Raw genomic sequence first — 18,650 nt, 5'->3', positions numbered from 1 at the left:
AGAACAGATTAGAGAGATTGGCACAGGAATCAGATAGATGAGATCAAAATGTCAGCTCTATTCCAAGTGAAACTAGATTAGAGTATGTGACTTCAGAAGCTGGGGTTAATTCTGCGTTCCCGGATTTAAGGCGCCAACCCAGTCTCAACAGAAGGAAGCAACCCCAGGGCCACTCCCACAGGGCACCTCTCCCCCTCCCGGCATACGGCAGAGGGAGCGCAAGCTTCCTACGGAGGCAGGTGCACAGAGAGCCCAGCATAAGCAGGCAGGCAAGTTTCCTCTTTCCAAGGGTACCTGCCTGCCTTCTCCTGATCCCTTATGTGGTTCCTCATTTCTTGGGCTGAGAGAGAGACCTGTTACCCGAATGGGAGACGGAAATGAAGGGAAAGGAGATCCTGCCAGACAGTAGGTGAAACATTGGCACAGTTTCTGGGACACAGTGTTTAATAAAAGATCCCCCCTGTCTTCTATACTTCAAAGTAGATGCTGCGCATCACCGTTGGTTTGTGGAGACCACCTCTGTGTTTACAACTCTCTCTCTCTCCCTGACCTCTGCTTTCATCCTTTGGTCTTCTCTCTCTGGCCTCTGACCTCCCACCCTTTTTCCCTATATACAGACCCTTGCAATTACCTCTGTAGCTCACCTGGATAATCCAGGGTAGCCTCCCCATCTCAAGCCCCTTCACTTAACCACATCTTCAGACCTTTTGCCATGTAATGTAACATATTCACAGGTTCCTGGGTTTAGGATGTGGACATCGTTTCGGGGAACCGCTGTTCTGCTGACCAATCTTGCAAGCATACGTTAAGCGCATACTCTGCGCCAGGAGCACCCTGTTCTGGGCAAAGTTAATCAGGTGTTTTGTCTCTCTTGATGTTTAGCCAGGGAGATAGGTTAGATGCATCTCTCAGTTGATGGCTGACTACAGTCAAGGCCATGGGTATATGTAGGAGTCAGGGAGTAACAGGCTAGAAGAGAATCTCACGCCAGTAAGCTGGGCTCAGAGCCCCGCCCAGCCTATGCAGGCAGGAAGCAAACAGGCCTGGCTCTCTGTCCTGCTCTTGCCTTGTCAGCTGTGTGTGGTCTCGCTGATCTTCAGGCACTGTCCCCTTCACACACGGTTGAGAGATGAAAATAATTTGCATATAATTTGCATGTTACACTTTGTCTCTAGAACACATGTCATGAGTCAAGCATGAGGGCTTTCGGAAATTAGAGGCAGGGAGTCAAGGAGGCCCAAATCCTCCCCTTGTGCCCCCCTCCCACCCCACCCCTGCAAAGTCCCCCAAAGGTCCATCCCACAGGGAGGAGGCTAGGCTGAGGCAGATGCAGAGATGATTCTGCCCCAGGCATGCACACAACTGTCCCACGTTCTCCTTTACCAAGGAGCAGTCACATCTCCATAGAGAGATGGAAATCTTCCAAAATGATACCCATTATTTGTTATGCACCAACTAGAGAAAAGATGCTTTACTTCATCATTTAAAAAACTTTCACAACAACCTTGAAAGACAGAGTATGATTACCTTCTTTCAGAGAACGGAGATTTCGAGACGTGAAATCATTTGCCTCCAGACCCACAGGTCCACAGGAGGGTCCTCTGGGGGACACGCTCCAGACTTCCTCGTGCCTCCGTGTTGTTCGACGCCCTCAGACTGCCAGATCAAATAAAACTCAGTGGGAGCAGATGCAGGGAGTTACCTTCCTGCTCTGTAAGGTGAGGCAGAGAGAGGGAGATGGCTTCGTGAAGCCAGCAAAATGAGGCCGACAGCTTGTGTGATGTACAGGCCTTCCCCATGGCGACAGGACCAGCCCAGCAGGTCCTCCCTGCAGGCCCTGATGGGGAGAGGGTCCAAAGGGCCGATTTCTGCCTATCATTGCAGAAATGCATTTAAGTGTAAGATGACTGGAGGGCCACTTATAACTGTCCCTGTGAGCCCATAATGTGGGCTGTCTTCACCATGACTCTCTTCACTAACGTTTAAACCTGTCAGGGATGCTCCTGGCAGTGTTGCTACAAGGGAGAGCTGGAAGCAGGGAAGAAAGGGGGTTGGAAGGGGTGTGAGAAGCCAGGAAGGAGCACCACGCAGGAGGCCGGAACATAGCTTCCACGGAGAACACATATCACATGGGATCAGAGGCTGGAAGCTTCTGGAACATGAGCAGGTCAGGGTGTGGGGTTCAGAGCTGAGGCTGAGAAAAATGTCAGATCCACCTTTGCAGCAGGGCAGCTGCGGGTGGAAAGGGCCCAGAGAGATCGCTGACTGTTGAAAATCCATGAATTTGGGCAAAGATTAAGAAAGGCAGCTAGACTCTTCTGATCCAACCCTGAAGATGTGCTGGGGAATCAGTTACCTTCAAAAGGAGAAGAGATCATATAAACAGATCCAGTGGAGACTAAGGCATTTTGGAATTATTTTAGCTTCTGTCAGAGCCCTAAGAGCTTTAGGAATTAATGCATTATCAGGAGCTACCTCTGTACTCTATGGACATGACAGCAAAGATAGAGTCTAAAATTCTAACTCATCAGCTCATTCAAATGAGAGGCAGACACAAGCAGGAGAGTCTTTGTTTTACGTGAATATTTTTCTAAATAATATTCATTTTATCTTATTTATTTTTGGCTGCGTTACATCTTCGTTGCTGCAAGCCATTGCTGCACACGGGCTTTCTCTAGTTGCGGGGAGCGGGGACTACTATTCATTGTGGTGCGCAGGCCTCTCATTGCGGTGGCTTCTCTTGTTGCAGAGTACAGGCTCTAGGCGCGCAGGCTTCAGTAATTGTGGCTCACAGGCTCAGTAGTTGTGGCTCACAGGAGCTAGAGCGCAGGCTCAGGAGTTGTGGCGCATGGGCTTAGTTGCTCTGCAGCATGTGGGATCTTCCCGGACCAGGGCTCAAACCCGTGTCCCCTGCATTGGCTGGCGGATTCTTAACCACTGCGCCACCAGGAAAGTCCCTGTTTTACGTGAGTATTGAAACCAATTTTTGCCACCAAATGCATCAATGCCCACAAGCTCAGAAAAATTCATGCAGTAGTTTTTACTGGAGTCTCTGGGTGTGCCTATAACTTTATGAAGAATTACTGATTTACTAAAAAATCAACTTCTGAATTTAAAAAAATGCGAAGTGAGAGCTGTGAGTTCAGCTTTACTGGGGGCTTACTGAGGACTATAGCCCAAAAAACAGCCTCTCAGATAGCTCTGAGGAACTGCTCCAAAGAGGTAGTGGGGGAGATCAGTATATATATGACTTTGGTGAAGGGGGTACGTGCAATCAAGCACACATCTCAGTAGAAGGTTGCTGCTAGCCACAAGGAGCATATGTCTCGTCAATGATTTTAGTGCTTTTCTAAGTATGAGAAAAGGCAAGAAATTGGGTTCATAAAATTGTCTCTCAAAAACATCTGTCTGAAAGCCTGTTCTGCCAGTTTTCCCAGAGCACAGAGTGTCTCATTCCTGACCTCCACCCTGAACTGCTTTCAGGGTGTGTTGAAGGTCAGCGACTGCAGTGGCTAATGACCTAATCCTTGTAGAGCCAGGTGGCGAGTGACATTCTTTAGCTGGCAAAACCATCTGTAGATATGAGTAGGTCCTAAATTATAACTTCTCCCCCAATGTGTGAAAGGTTTTTTTCCAACCAATGCTGGTAAAAAGACAAATCTGTAGAAACAAGACCTTTCTCCAGAAACAAAGAACCAAATGCAGAGAACACACCCAGCTACAGTCGAGCCTGACAAGTTATAAGCAACAAGCCCTAATGTTTCTGCTTAACGATGATCAGTTTGTAAATGTTCCCAAAGCCCTTCAAGGCAGCACGTTTTCTTGTCAGATTTCATGTATCAAGACTGCATGGTTTTCTATCATTCAGCAAACTCTTGCTTTTCAAGGAAATGGCTAGGATTGGGAGGACACAAATGATTTATGTTCAGCCTGTCGATCCAAAACTTTAGATCAATGAATAGTGACTTACCCAGTTCCTGACATCTCCCAGGAAGGGCGTGGTTATCCTTTTTTGACCAAGGACGAGAAGGAATCTCAGCCGGGCAGAGGGAATTGCCTGAGATCACACACGTACTTCAAGATGCAGCCAGGTCTCCAAACTCCAAATCAGTGATTGTCCGATGCCCTGTGAGTATCTGTTTGGGTTAGGTTTGGCCTCATGTGGCAGAAGCCTCAACAGTGATCTAAACAATATAGGTCTTCTCTCTCACATGAAGGCAATTAGGAGGGCTGGTACAGCAGAGCCAGGACCACACACGGTGGTTTGCAGAGGGCAGTCCTTATTTATGCGTGTTATCCTGGAATCATTATTAACACACTCCAAAATGCCCAGGTTTGAATTACGATAGTGAGTATGGACACACTCACTATCTCCTCCTTTTTTTTTTTTTTAGCATCTTTATTGGAGTATAATTGCTTCACAATGGTATATTAGTTTCTGTTTTATAACAAAGTGAATCAGCTGTACATATACATACATCCCCATATCTCCTCCCTCTCGCATCTCCCTCCCACCCTCCCTGGCCCACCCCTCTAGGTGGACACAAAGCACCATCTCCCTGTGCTATGCGACTGCTTCCCACTAGCTATCTATTTTACATATGGTAGTGTATATATGTCCATGCCACTCTCTCACTTCATCCCAGCTTACCCTTCCCCCGCCCTGTATCCTCAAGTCCATTCTCTATGTCTGTGTCTTTATTCCTGTCCTACCCCTCGGTTCTTCAGAAACATTTTTTTTTAGATTCCATATATATGTGTTAGCATACAGTATTTGTTTTTCTCTTCCTGACTTACTTCACTCTATGACAGACTCTAGGTCCATCCACCACAAATAACTCAGTTTCGTTTCATTTTATGGTTGAGTAATATTCCGTTGTATATATGTGTCACATCTTCTTTATCCATTCATCTGTTGGACACTTAGGTTGTTTCCGTGTCCTGGCTATTGTAAATAGAGCTGCAATGAACACTGTGGTACATGACTCTTTTTGAATTATGGTTTTCTCAGGGTATATGCCCAGTAGTGGGACTGCTGGGTCATATGGCAGTTCTATTTTCAGTTTTTTAAGGAACCTCCATACTGTTCTCCATAGTGGCTCTATGAATTTACATTCCCACCAACAGTGCAAGAGGATTCCCTTTTCTCCACACCTTCTCCAGCATTTATCCTTTGTAGATTTTTTGATGATGGCCATTCTGACTGGTGTGAGGTGATACCTCACTGTAGTTTTGATTTGCATTTCTCTAATGATTCGTGATGTTGAGCATCCTTTCATGTGTTTGCTGGCAATCTGTGTATCTTCTTTGGAGAAATGTCTATTTAGGTCTTCTGCCCATTTTTGGATTGGGTTGTTTGTTTTTTTGATATTGAGCTGCACGAGCTGCTTGTATATTTTGGAGATTAATCCTTTGTCAGTTGCTTCATTTGCAAATATTTTCTCCCATTCTGAGGGTTGTCTTTTTGTCTTGTTTATGGTTTTCTTTGCTGTGCAAAAGCTTTTAAGTTTTATTAGGTCCCATTTGTTTATCTTTGTTTTTATTTCCATTTCTCTAGGAAGTGGGTCAAAAAGGATCTTGCTGTGATTTATGTCATGGAGTGTTCTGCCTATGTTTTCCTCTAAGAGTTTTATAGTGTCTGGCCTTACATTTAGGTCTTTAATCTATTTTGAGTTTATTTTTGTGTATGGTATTAGGGAATGTTCTAATTTCATTCTTTTACATGTAGCTGTCCAGTTTTCCCAGCACCACTTATTGAAGAGGCTGTCTTTTCTCCATTGTATATTCTTGTCTCCTTTGTCAAAGAGAAGGTGACCATATGTGAGTGGGTTTATCTCTGGGCTTTCTGTTCTGTTCCACTGATCTATATTTCTGGTTTTGTGCCAGTACCATACTGTCTTTCTTGATTACTGTAGCTTTGTAGTATAGTCTGAAGTCAGGGAGCCTGACTCCTCCAGCTCCGTTTTTCTTTCTCAGGATTGCTTTGGCTGTTTGGGGTCTTTTGTGTTTCCATACAAGTTGTGAAATTTTTTGTCCTAGTTCCGTGAAAAATGCCATTGGTTGTTTGATAGGGATTGCATTGAATCTGTAGATTGCTTTGGGTAGGATAGTCATTTTCACAATGTTGATTCTTCCAATCCAAGAACATGGTATATCTCTCCATCTGTTTGTATCATCTTTAATTTCTTTCATCAGTGGCTTATAGTTTTCTGCATACAGGTCTTTTGTCTACCTAGGTAGGTTTATTCCTAGGTATTTTTTTCTTTTTGTTGCAATGGTAAATGGGAGTGTTTCCTTAATTTCTCTGTCATATTTTTCATCATTAGTGTATAGAAATGCAAGAGATTTCACACAGTCTCCTTCTAACTTCCTGCTCCAGCATCTCAACTGGGGCTTTCATACCATAAGGGTTCTATGTATAGTTATGCAGCTTGTGAGTTGCAGAACTCTCAGGAGCTTCATTCATGTTGTACCCATTGTAGATTTATTATGACAGTTTCCAGTGGATGACAGTAAAATGTCTTGTGGATCAGGGACCGTATCTAATTCTCACAAAGTTACCATGGGGGCTAAAAGCAGTGCTGTCCTGAGGTCACCTAGTCTCCCAAGAGGACTGCTGAAGCTCTAGCCATCACATTCACCATCCTGACAGCAGAAAGGAGAAAGGGCAAAAAAGGGATCACACCTCTTTCATGAAAATCTCCTTTTAAGGAGAATTCCTGGAAGCCTCAGCAATATTTCTGTTCATATCTCATTGCCACACTTAGCTGAGCACATGTTGCTGCCAGTAATGTAGACATTCTGTTAGTATTGGAGAAAGGGAAAATGTGAGAGAAAGGAGAAAACAAGCAGTTGGCCAAGCCGCATAGCTCCACCTTGTGCCTCTGGATTGAGCAGCAAATCTCAGAGACCACCTTGTACCTGAATTTAATTTAGAAAATAGTTGCCTCTCACTGACCCTCCTGCCTTTTTTTTCTCTCCTGCTTATAGATTTGGTTCTACACCAACAGTATCTTTGGAAAAGCTGGAATCCCTCCGGAAAAGATCCCATACATTACCTTGAGCACAGGTGGCATCGAGACTTTGGCAGCCATCTTCTCTGTGAGTAAACTGAGGGTTATTCCTGAGAACATCATGGGGGGTTAAACAGAGCTGCAGGGACCCCCAGGTAACAAGCGCATGAATTTAAAGAAACATGCCCTTTGTCACTCCGAAGTGTCTGAATTTGGGGAGTTTATAATGCAGTTTATCACTGACGTTTCACCCATCTAGAGAATATTCTTATCTACATCTTGTTTCCCTACTGTCTTCTTTTCAATAAGTAGTTCTTTTCTTTGAACTCTCACTTAGTCCCAAATGACACATTGTGGTGAGCACCCTGTAGAGAGGGCCATATCTCCCTGGGAGTCCAGATCAGAGTCCATATGAGCCTAAGTTCTGTTGCCATCACTTTAAAGCCTTTAGCTGTCATCACCACCCCAAACATGTAGGAGTTTGCAAGGCAAAGAAAAGGAGAAAGTACACTCCAGTCCATCAGTCCATCAAGAGGGTAACTTATTAATAAGCAACAGTGTCCAAAAGAAGAGAGACGTAGAGCTCGTCACTTTTTCTCAACCTTTGATATGTAAAATAAACATACGGGGGGCGTGGGGGGGGATGGATAAAACATTAGGGAATTTCAGAATCTAGCAGAAATTGCAGAGGTTTTGGAAACAGACCTAACTGGAGTTGAATCCTGGCTCTGGAAATTCTTGGCTGTGTGATGTTGGACAATGCACTCAACCTCTCTGGTCTTTGGTTTCACCCTTTATGAGCTATTCCCATGTCTTCTACCTTGACCTTTTATTTCCACTCTTGCTCACTGATTTGCACTGACAAGATTGATGCCAGTGCAAACAGGCAGAGGCTTCCAATTGTATTTCTGACTCATCTCTGAAAGAACACTTTATTTTGTTCCCTGCTCTTAATGGGGCATTCTAACAAGATGCTTTTAAAAACGGATGTCATAAGGGCGTAGAGACCTGATGTTCTGCCTCCCTCTTCCACTCACAGTCTTTTGTTAGAGAGACAATATCTTGATGTTTCACAATCTGGAAGTTTCTCAAAATTCTTGTCTTGAGTTATAGACTCTACCCAATTGTTATTATTAATTTTTACATTGATCATCAGGAAATCACAGTCAGTCTGGAACGAAAGTCATGGGGAAATTAGAGTGTTTGTTTTTTGGATTTTCCCTTTTTTGTTTGTTTGGTTTTTTTGGTAAAGTATTTTGTTATGAGAAATCAGCATGAGCTCATTAGGGTAAATTTGTAAAATACAGAAAATAGAAACAAAGAAGAAATCACCTACAATCATACTATCCACGTAAGTTTGGCAAATTCTCTCCTTGTGTTTTCTTTTTTTAAAAAATAAATTTATGTATTTATTTTTGGCTGCGTTGGGTCTTCGTTGCTGCACGCAGCCTTTCTCTAGTTGCGGCGAGCAGGGGCTACTCTTCATTGTGATGCGTGGGCTTCTCATTGCGGTGGCTTCTCTTGTTGAGGAGCACGGGCTCTAGGCGTGCGGGCTTCAGTAGTTGTGCTTCACGAGCTCTAGAGCGCAGGCTCGGTAGTTGTGGCACATGGGCTTAGTTGCTCTGCAGCATGCGGGATCTTCCCAGACCAGGGATCGAACTTGTGTCCCCTGCATTGGCAGGTGGATTCTTAACCACTGCGCCACCAGAGAAGTCCCGCCCCTTGTGTTTTCTATACATCGATGGCTGTATAAATCTTACTCAGTGTAATCCTATGTATAGACTAATTTTAACTCTGCTTTTGTTCACATAAACTTATGTCCAAATGATTTTCCATTTTATTATTTGTTTGAGTAAATTTTTATGGAAGAGTATCACATAGGTACAGAAACATGTGTAGATCGTCACCCCCTCTGAACTAGCACTAGTTGTGAAAGCTGTATCGTTCTTCAGTAATTGGCTATACAGCATTTTCCTTAACCATTGTTTGCGGGGTAGGGTTGTTGAGTGTCTCTGCTCAGAGCCTGGGTGGCAGAGCCACGCTGCCTGGAATCGGATCCCAGCTCTGTCCCTTTTGAGCCTGCATAACTCCAGGAAGTTATTCAACAGCTCTGTGACTCGATTTCCCCATTTCTATAATAAGGACACCATCCCTGCCTCACAGGGAAGGAGTGAGGATTAAGCAAGTAGACACAGTGATGCAAGCAATGCCTGGCACATGATATGACTCAGTGAGTGTTAACTATTCTTGTTCTATTTAGGTAGGTTCCCATTATTTGTCATCTTAAATAAGGCTGCGATGGACGTTCTCACAGAGAGCAGGACTTTGCAGAGTCTCCCTCGATCTTTCCGTAGTTGAGGAAACCAAGACCAGAAGCAATGACTTACCCAGGATCACACAGCAGTAGGTCAGAACCTGAGGGCGTGGGGAGCGCTAACATCAGGGCCCCTCTGCTCCCCGCGACCCTTTGTGCTTTACCTGAGATCTCAGGAACGTGCACATCAGTCCTGGAAGTCAGGTGATTGCCCCCATTTGAAAGAGGAGCAAACAGAGGGAGTGGGCATGCTTCCAACCTCGGTCTCTCTGACTCCAGAAACCCCTGCTTCTGGTCCCCACTCTCTGGCTGGTGGATCATCTGCAGTAAAGCTGATAGCCTTTGATAAAGTGCTTCTTTCAAGGACTAATCCCAGGAAGGAGGTAAATGACTGGGAGAGAAAGAGAGGACCTTTCTAAGATCAGAACTGGAGGTCACAGCCTCTGAAGAGTCTGCCTGCTGCTGCCTTCAAGTCTGGATCATGATGGGCCATGGTCATTTGGATCTTGTGCATTCTAGAGGCATGGGCACCTTCGGTGGGCCCAGAGCAGGGATGGCGGCTTCATAGTGTCGGTGGTGGATTCATTCCTTCACGCGTTCATCCATGCCACAAGCAGCTGCAGGGCACCTATGTCATGCTTGTGCTTGGAGGTCACCAGTGATGTTATCATGATCTAAGGAGAAAGACCCAGAAACAGACACATGCCACATGCAATACTGGGATGAACTCTCCTGTGAGGGGGTCCAGGAGGGCTTCCTGGAGGAGGGACCCAGGAGGCTGAGAGTTGAAGGGCCAGTGGAAGTTAACCAGGTAAAGGAAAGCCTGTCCCGTGGCCCTGTGTACAAGGCCCCAATCTGCACTCCCTCCTAGTTTATCTTCTAAAGGAGCTGAAGATGCAGAATTGTCCACTGGAAAGAAGTGGTAAAAAAAAAATGGTAGCATTTACTCTAACCCCTTAGTTGAGTTGATGCTGCAGCAAGAACATCAATTTGGAAAACCAGCTGCTGGAAATTCATGAGATTAAAGTCAGCATGAAGCTGGGAGTCTGGGATGGAACAATGTGCTGGGGGAGAAAGCGTCTGGGCTCTAGGGCCTGGTGGTTCTGAATTCAAATCCTAATCATCCTTTTCCCAGCTGAGTGGTTTGGGGAAAATCACCAACATCTCTGAACTTATTTGCTCATCTTTAAAATGGGTACATAACGATACCCACCTGTGGGAGGCAAAATACTGGCTCCCCAAGTGTCCACGTCCTAATTCCTGGAAACACGAATATGTTATTTTATGCAGCAAAAGAGGCTTTACAGATGTGATGAAATCAATGGTTGGGGGATGGGGAGGTTACCCTGGATTATCTGGTGGATCCAGTGTAATCACAAGGGTCCGAAAAGAGGCAGGAGAGCTGTAGTCAGACAAGGAGATGTGATGACAAAAGCGGAGGTGGTGTAATTGTTGACTTTGAAGATGGAGGGGGCGGTGCCCAAGCCAAGGAGTGCAGGCGGCCTTGAGAAGCTGGGAAAGGCAAGGAAAAGATCCTCCCCTAGAGCCTCCAGAAGGGAGGCAGCCCTGCCAACAACTGAGTTTTGCTCCCTAAGACCTATTTTAGACTGTGGCCTCCAGAACTGGGAGAGAATAAATATGTGTTTCTTTAAGCCACTAAGTTTGTGGTAATTTGTTACAGCAGCCAGAGGAAACTCATGCACCACCTTACAGAATTTCTCATGGAAACGAAACTCAAAGTGTATGAAGGCCCACTGGACGGTCCTGACAGAGTCAGTATTCAGTACATCCCTTGCCCATTCCAAAGTTGTTATTACCTTGTTTCCAAATATACGTATACTATTTCATCCAACCCTGTGACGTAATTGCCTATCAAAAGGACTTGCCAAGTTTTTTTTTTCTTTCTTTCTTCTTACTGCGATTTTTGACAGTCTATTAAAATGGCTTTGGGCCTTAATAACATTGAGAAATATTTTTGGTCATTTGATCTGCAATTATTCACCTCCTAGCATTGCTTGTCAGCTTGGGCAGCTGTAAATGATTGCCATCTTGTAGAAGCAATTGGTTTTCCAAATTGATGTTCCTGCCGCAGCCTCAACTCTCTGATGAGTGAAGGTCCACAGAGTGTCGTTCAGGCCACACGAGCCTGAGGGTCGGCTGCCACGCAGGGCGACAGCTTGTGGAGCACGAGGCTCATTCCGCTGAGTAGCTGGGACACTGGGCCTTTTTTTTCTTTTTTTTCTCTTTTTTTCATATTTTGGCCACACCACGTGACATGTGGGATATTAGTTCCCCAACCAGGGATCGAACTCGCGCCCCCTTCAGTGGAAGTGCAGTGTCCTAACCACTGGACTGCCAGGGAATTCCCTGGGCTTTTTTAAATCAGGGGAAATAGAATTAAGGTAAGCCACCCTTAACTCCTTACTCATGACAGGAAGTTTTTGCAGTTGTCAGGAATGGACTATGCCATCAAGCTGAAGTTAAAAAAAAAAAAAACTACTGGTTTCCACCGTCCGCTCTGCTTCCCAACACATGCCACAATTTCACCATCAAAACCTTTAGTATTCTCTGCTGCATCTCGAGCCCCAGATCCAGCACATGCCAGAGGAGAGAGTGGGTGGAGGCGATGACGCAGAATGGTGTGGTCCCCTGGCCCTGCGCTTATTAGCTGGGTGACTGTGGGCCTGTTACTTAGCCTCTCTGGGCCCCAGTTTTCTCTTAGGGAAAGTGTGGGTAAGAACAAATCCATATTTCAACAGGTATTATCATGAGAATTATATAGTAATTCCCAGTGCTTGGCATGGAGCAGGCACTTAATAAGTGTTCATTATTTTTATGGGCTGAATTGTGTCCCCTGAAAATTCACATGTTGAAATTCTAACCCCCAGTACCTTTATATGTGACCTGATTTGGAAAGAGGGTCATTGCAGATGTAATTAGTTGAGATCATACTGGAGTAGGGTGGACCTCTCATCCAATATGACTGGTGTCCTTCTAAAAAGGGGGAAATCTGACACAGACGCAGGACATACCATGTGAAGACTGAAGTTATATCACAAAACCCAAGGAGCTGCCAGAAGCTGGGAGACGGGCCTGGGACAGACCCTCCCCCACATCTTCAGAGAGAGCCTGGCCCTGCCAGCGCCTTGGTCTCGGACTTCCAGCCTCCGGGCCTGTGGGAAAAGACAGTTCCATTGTTCAAGCCACCCAGTTTGTGGTACTTTATGACGGCAGCCCGAGAAAACTAGTACAATCACTGTTGGTGATTAATATTCCTGAAGAGAACCAAACACGTGTTATAGGTAAATTTGATCATGCCCTGCTACCGCCTACAAACCTGGAAGATGAAACTGGCCATTCCTTCAATATTCAGCAAGTGCCGGTTGAGCCCTTACTCTGTGCCAGGCCTGGGTCCAGGTGTGTGGGAGGCATCAGTGACCAAAAGAGACACACACACAGGTCCTTGCCCAGGAGAAGGTGAGCGCCCAGTGGGGAGGGCCAACAGTGACAAAGGCATCAGTGGTCACCTGCATGGTGGTTAGAAGGTGGAAGATGCAGTGAGGAACAGCAGAGCAGAGAATCCGGATTGAGAGGTGGGATGCTTGCCCTGTTAAATAGTGTGGTCGGGCTCGAGGGACAAGCGAGCTGTCTGTCACCCAGATACTTGGGGAAGAACATTCCAGGCAGAGGGAGCTGCCAGAAGGAAGGCCTGCCTCAGCCAGACCCCAGCAGGGCGGAGCCGGCCTGGTAAAGAGGAGGGGTTGGAGGGCGGATTAACTCGGGTTGGGCAGGTCTGTAGGGTGGGGGGCTCCATCCATCAGGAGCAGGGACCTTCAGTAGAGGGACACAGCCAGCCACAATGTGTCTGGGGGACCATCACCTGGTCCCATTCCCCTCCTTTCCTCCTTCTGATTTCTTACGGGTGCCACGTTTGCTGACACCCCCTGGGGGCAGGGGGCGAGGACGCCTGTTGATCTGGTCCTATGGGTCGTCCTCCAGGACACAGTGGATCTGGAGAGGCCGACGGAGGATGTCTAGAGCGGGCTTTGCACGGGAGCAGGGATGTGTCTGAAAGTTAGAGGGACAGCAGGGGGCGCTGGTGGGGCTGGAGGGGAGCGGCCAAGGGTGTTGAAAGCAGATGCCATGTTGCGTTTGGGAACATATGTATACGTATAACTGATTCACTTTGTTATAAAGCAGAAACTAACACACCATTGTAAAGCAATTATACTCCAATAACGATGTTAAAAAAATAAAAGGATCTCTTTGGCCACTGTAAAGAAAATCGATGTGGGCAGGGGTGGTGAGGGCAGAAGCAGGGAGAGAGTGAGGATGCTCGAAAAGAGGCTGCTTTGCCCCGTGAATCGTCAGAATGAATGTGACTAAAGCTGGCCTCAAACCTGAGTTCAGTTAATCCTCCTCTACATAGGAAACTCTCCCATTGATAATAACGATTCTGCATCGCCCCCCCACCTACTAAAAGATTAAGTCCCGAATTTATCTAACAACGGTTCTAGGAACTTAGCAGAGGGAAGGGGCCACATCAAACAAAAGCAAAACTGGATTTCTTATTTGGCCCCCAAACTCTCTGGAAGGCGTGAGTGGATGCCCTGGGCTCCATCCAAGTGGGCAGCGCCCACCAGAGCTGAGAAATTAAAATTCAGGCTAAGCAGCCTTTCATATCCTGCGCTTACATCATCATTTGAGAAGCACTTATGTTAACCTGTTGCCTGGTGGGAAGTCTACATGTGGATGTGGGGATTCTCCTGGTTCTGAGGGCTCACCCTCATGGGAGGGGGCGTCAGAAGGGGAGCCAGTAAGGGGGGATCCAGAGTCAGAGCCCCGTGTCCCCAAGCAGACAAGCAGTTTTGAGCTGGGAGCCCATTTCCCTGAAGTACCCCCCCATCCACTCCCGACTCTGATAATACCTTTTATCGGGTGGTTCTGTTTCTGAGTTTGGCCGAGGGCATTCCCTGCACCCCACTCTGGCCCCCAGGATGTGCACCTGTAACTTTCTTCTCCCTCCCTTTCTTCCACTCTCGTAAAGATCATTCCTCTGGCTGTGGCAGGGTAGAAACTGGCCAAGCGCCTCCAGGTCAGAGCCATCCTTTAACAACGACCCCATGGCAGTTCCAAGCATCATGGTCCCCTTCGCTCGCTGCTAGAAGGGGAGTAATAACCGTCTCTCTCTGACCCTGACTTAGGGCTTGGTCATCGAGCGCATGGGACGGAGACGCCTCCTCATTGGTGGCTTTGGGCTGATGACCCTCTTCTTTGGGATTCTCACCGTCACGCTGACGCTGCAGGTGAGAGGACGTGTCTGTCGCGCCCCAAGGGAGCACAGCATGGGCATGGCTTCTGGCTTCGTGCTCTGGGACCTTCAGCTTGGGAAGTCCATACAGTCTACAGACGACTCTTGTAATGCAGAGTTCCCAAGGGCATCTCGGCTCTGAAACTGCTGGGCACCCTTGGGGAGGGGGTTTAGTAATGGGTCTTTGAACTGGGGCAATAAGAGACATGGCTTCTGGTCCTGTCACTGCCACTAATGAGCTGTGTGACCTCGGGCAAGATATGTCCCCTCCTGAGCCTCAGTCTACCCATCTGTGGAATAGAAGAGATAGCACTAGGTGACTCCTAAGATGCCTCTTGCAACTCTCACATTCCAGCTCAGAGTGGCTGGCACTGCCGTATGAGGCACCTTCACAATTGTCACATCGATGCTTGTGGGTACCAGCAGGGGCTCTGGAGCCAGACCGCTGGGTGGGAATCCTGGCTTTCCCACTTACTCTCCATGAAACTTTTGGCAAGTCGCTTAACCTCTCTGCTCCTCGGAGCCCCATGTCTAAAATGGGACAGTTATCCCTATATCCAGGGGTATCCTGAGGATTAAATGGGAAATGCACTTAAAGTACTTGGAACAGTGACTGGAGCATAATAAGTGCTCAGTGAATGTATATTTGTGGGGGTGGATGGAGCCATAGCTAATGCTTATGAAAGTGGTATTTTTTTTCCTTTCATGGTGATGAGGAAAGCAAGGCATATATCTAAATGAATAAGCTGCCCAAGGTTTCACAGCTGGTGAATGGCAGAGCTGGGATCAGACCCCAGGATCTTGGCGTTTCCTCTGCCCCCGGCAATGCTCAAGGCAGCCCGCATTATTTGAGCACTTACTCGGTGCCTCAAGCCCATCTAGGCCCTACAGGAAGCATGATGCAAGGTCACAGTGGTCAATAAAACTTTCAATTTTTCAAAAACAAATCCCTAAATGGAGGGTTGCACGTGTTGGTCATCTGCCAAAGGTCTCAATGTCCCCCACATCTTTAGAAAAAGGCAATATTACAGTAATTCCCCTACATATGAACGAGTTCATTCCGAGAGCACGTTTGTAAGTACAGTTTGTTCGTAAGTCCAACAAAGTTAGCCTACGTACCCAACTAACACAATCGGCTATATAGTACTGTACTGTAACGTATTTATAATACTTTTCACACAAATAATACATGAAAAACAAACAAACCCAAAAAAATAAAACATTTTTAATCTTATGGTACAGTACCTTGAAAAGTACAGTAGTACAGTCCAACAGCTGGCATCTAGGGGCTGGTATCGAGTGAACAGGCAAGAAGAGTTACTGACTGGAGGAGGGAGAGGAGGTGAGAGATGGTAGAGCTGAAGGATTGTCAGCAATAGGAGACGGAGGGCAAGCTGCCATTTCACTCATGCCTGACGTTGGTGGCACAGGTTCTGGTTCCTTGCTGGATTCAATTCTACCTACCCTCTTGCAAAAACAAACCAGTGATGTCTGGGTAGTGCTACACCAACTACATCAGCACTGCTTTTACGCTTGCTTCCGGACATCCTGGGCTTGAAATAAAGATACTGTACAACTGTACTCTATGCAGTAATGTACAGTAAAGTATACAAAAGCACAACCACTTATAGAGGATGCACACACGTGACAATGTACGCCAGACACGTGAACTACCTTATGTGATTGGACATGCGAACGCACGTTCCCATCTTTGTAAGTTCACAACTTGAAGGTTCGTATGTAGGGGGCTTAACTGTAGTGTGCTGGTGTCTGACAGGCAGTAGCTTGTCCTTCAGAGAGGAGGTGCTGCTGGGCACACTGACCAGGCAGGAGATGGAAACCTCTCCCGTGGGTGATGTGCTGGCAGAGACCTTCCTTCCCAACCGCCAGACGGGGTTGTCCCGGGCAGGGAGCCTCACAGGCTCGTCAGAACAACCGAGCTGGATGTTCCGGGTCATTGTCTTTCTGCAGCGTGTGCCAGATATCCCGAAGGGCCGCCTGGAGTGCCTGAGCCCCTCTAGGCCTCACCTCACAAGGTTTCAGAGCACTTCCCTGCTCAGGTGCCCTCATCTTCCCTGTCCCCACAGCTCTGTTCCCCAGCAGCCCCCCAAACAGCCTGGCCCCGCCCTCTTTGTTCAGCTGGCCTCTCTGCTTTCCAGACTCAGGAAACCCTGGCTGCCTCCCAGATACCTCTTCCTCCAGGAAGACTTCCCCTAACCCATATCTGAGTGAGGTGCCCCCCTCTGTCTTCCCAGGGATCCAGGGGCGGCCCTGCAACATCACTTATCACACAGCCTGGCTTTCACTGTTGAACCATCTCTCTCTCTCCCGATGGACAGTGAGTTGTGTGGGCGAGGCCATGCCAATTTGTACATTCCCACCTCCCAATATGGCATAAAAATGGGGACTTCCCTGGTGGCTCAGTGGTTAAGACTCCATGCTCCCAATGCAGGGGGCCTGGGTTCGATCCCTGGTCAGGGAGCTAGATCCCATGTGCATGCTGCAACTGAGAGTTCACATGCCAGAACTAAGGAGGCTGCAAGCTGCAACTAAGACCTGGCACAGCCAAATAAATTTTTAAAAAAACAAAAACAAAAACCTCGTGGGCAGTGAGTTGTGTGGGTGAGGACCATGCCCATTTGTACATTCCCACCTCCCAACATGGCATCCCGGGGGAGCTTGGAACAATCTGCCAAATGGATGGAAGGATGGATGCGTGGACAGATGGATGGATGGATGATGGTGCAGCAGAGAGCTATACTGTACAAGAGCCTGCGGGGCTCCTGCTGACCCTAGACCCCCCTGCAGCAGGAGCTGGTGGACTTGGCATGGAAGGGCCACTCTCTCCCCCCTCCCCCTGCCCTCCACTCTGGACGTTTGCACTGTGCTCTCCTGGGCCTCCGAGCCCTTGCCCATGGGGAGGCCTCTCCTGGAACGCCTTTCCTTTCCTTTTCCTCTTGCCTGACTTCGACTCAGCCTTCAAAGGTGAGTGCAGACTCCTCCCCTCCCCCCTCCCCGAGTCTCTCTAGACTGCGTTCAGGTGCCCCGGCACCTTCACACGTGCTCACCCACCGTGTCCCAGTGCGGCTGACACCACGTTCTAATCATCAGCCATCCAGTCCACTAAAGCAGAAGCGATTTCCTAAATATCTTCCCCACCCAGTGTGAAGCCATCCCCACTTGCTAGACAAGGGGCAGCCCCTCTAAGCATATTTAATGATGCGAGTTAACTCATCTCACACCTTGCCAGGACGGCAGAGGGAGAAATGTAGTGTTTTGCATGATAATTGGGATTGACTGAGAGAAAAAAAAATTTTTAATTAATTAATTTATTTTATTTTACTATTTTATTTATTTTATTTTTGGCTGCATTGGGTCTTCAGTGCTGCGTGCAGGCTTTCTCTAGTTGTGGAGAGCGGGGGTTACTCTTCGTTGTGGTGCACAGGCTTCCCATTGAGGTGTCTTCTCTTGTTGCGGAGCATGGGCTCTAGGCGCGCGGGCTTCAGTAGTTGTGGCTCACAGGCTCAGTAGTTGTGCCACACGGGCTTAGTTGCTCTGCGGCATGTGGGATCTTCCCGGACCAGGGCACGAACCCGTGTCCCCTGCATCGGCAGGCGGGCTCTCAACCACTGCGCCACCAGGGAAGCCCAAGAGAAAATTTTTTAAATGTGAAAATTGCCTGTAAGAATTTCTCATATTGCCTGCTTCCAACTAAGCACTCAATCAGTGTTAGTTATTCATTTATTTACCACCCACTGTATGCTGGGACTATGCTAACTGCTTCACAGGCATCATCTCATCTCACTCTGACATCTGTAACATAGGCGGATGGGATGGCTTAAGGGTTATCATCATCCTCATTTTATGGACGCTGAAACTGGGGTTCAGAGGTGTAAAGTGAGCTGCCTCAGGTCATGCAGGTGGACTAAGGAGGAGCTGGGGTGGGTACCAGGTCCTCCAGCACAGCTGCCTCCTCACCTGCTCAACGGCTGCTCTCTTGCAGGACCACGCA

At 47.4% G+C, this 18,650-nt stretch overlaps 1 protein-coding gene across 1 annotated transcript in view; it reads left to right on the top strand.

Moving 5' to 3' along the window:
• SLC2A9 (solute carrier family 2 member 9) overlaps positions 1 to 18,650 on the top strand; it is a 187,766-nt gene that overhangs the window by 121,897 nt on the left and 47,219 nt on the right. Inside the window, 3 exon segments of the mRNA XM_007451507.1 lie at positions 6,991 to 7,101; positions 14,532 to 14,633; positions 18,642 to 18,650. The exon segment at positions 18,642 to 18,650 is cut by the window's right edge and continues 52 nt beyond it. Of these exon segments, the coding sequence (XP_007451569.1) occupies positions 6,991 to 7,101; positions 14,532 to 14,633; positions 18,642 to 18,650 (222 nt within the window).

This window comes from Lipotes vexillifer, unplaced genomic scaffold, assembly GCF_000442215.2.
Source record: "Lipotes vexillifer unplaced genomic scaffold, Lipotes_vexillifer_v1.1 scaffold1417, whole genome shotgun sequence".
In the NCBI taxonomy this organism is placed as follows: Eukaryota; Metazoa; Chordata; class Mammalia; order Artiodactyla; family Lipotidae; genus Lipotes; species Lipotes vexillifer.
The sequence above is the reverse complement of the archived record's forward strand: the minus strand, read 5'-3'. Positions and strand labels throughout refer to the sequence as shown.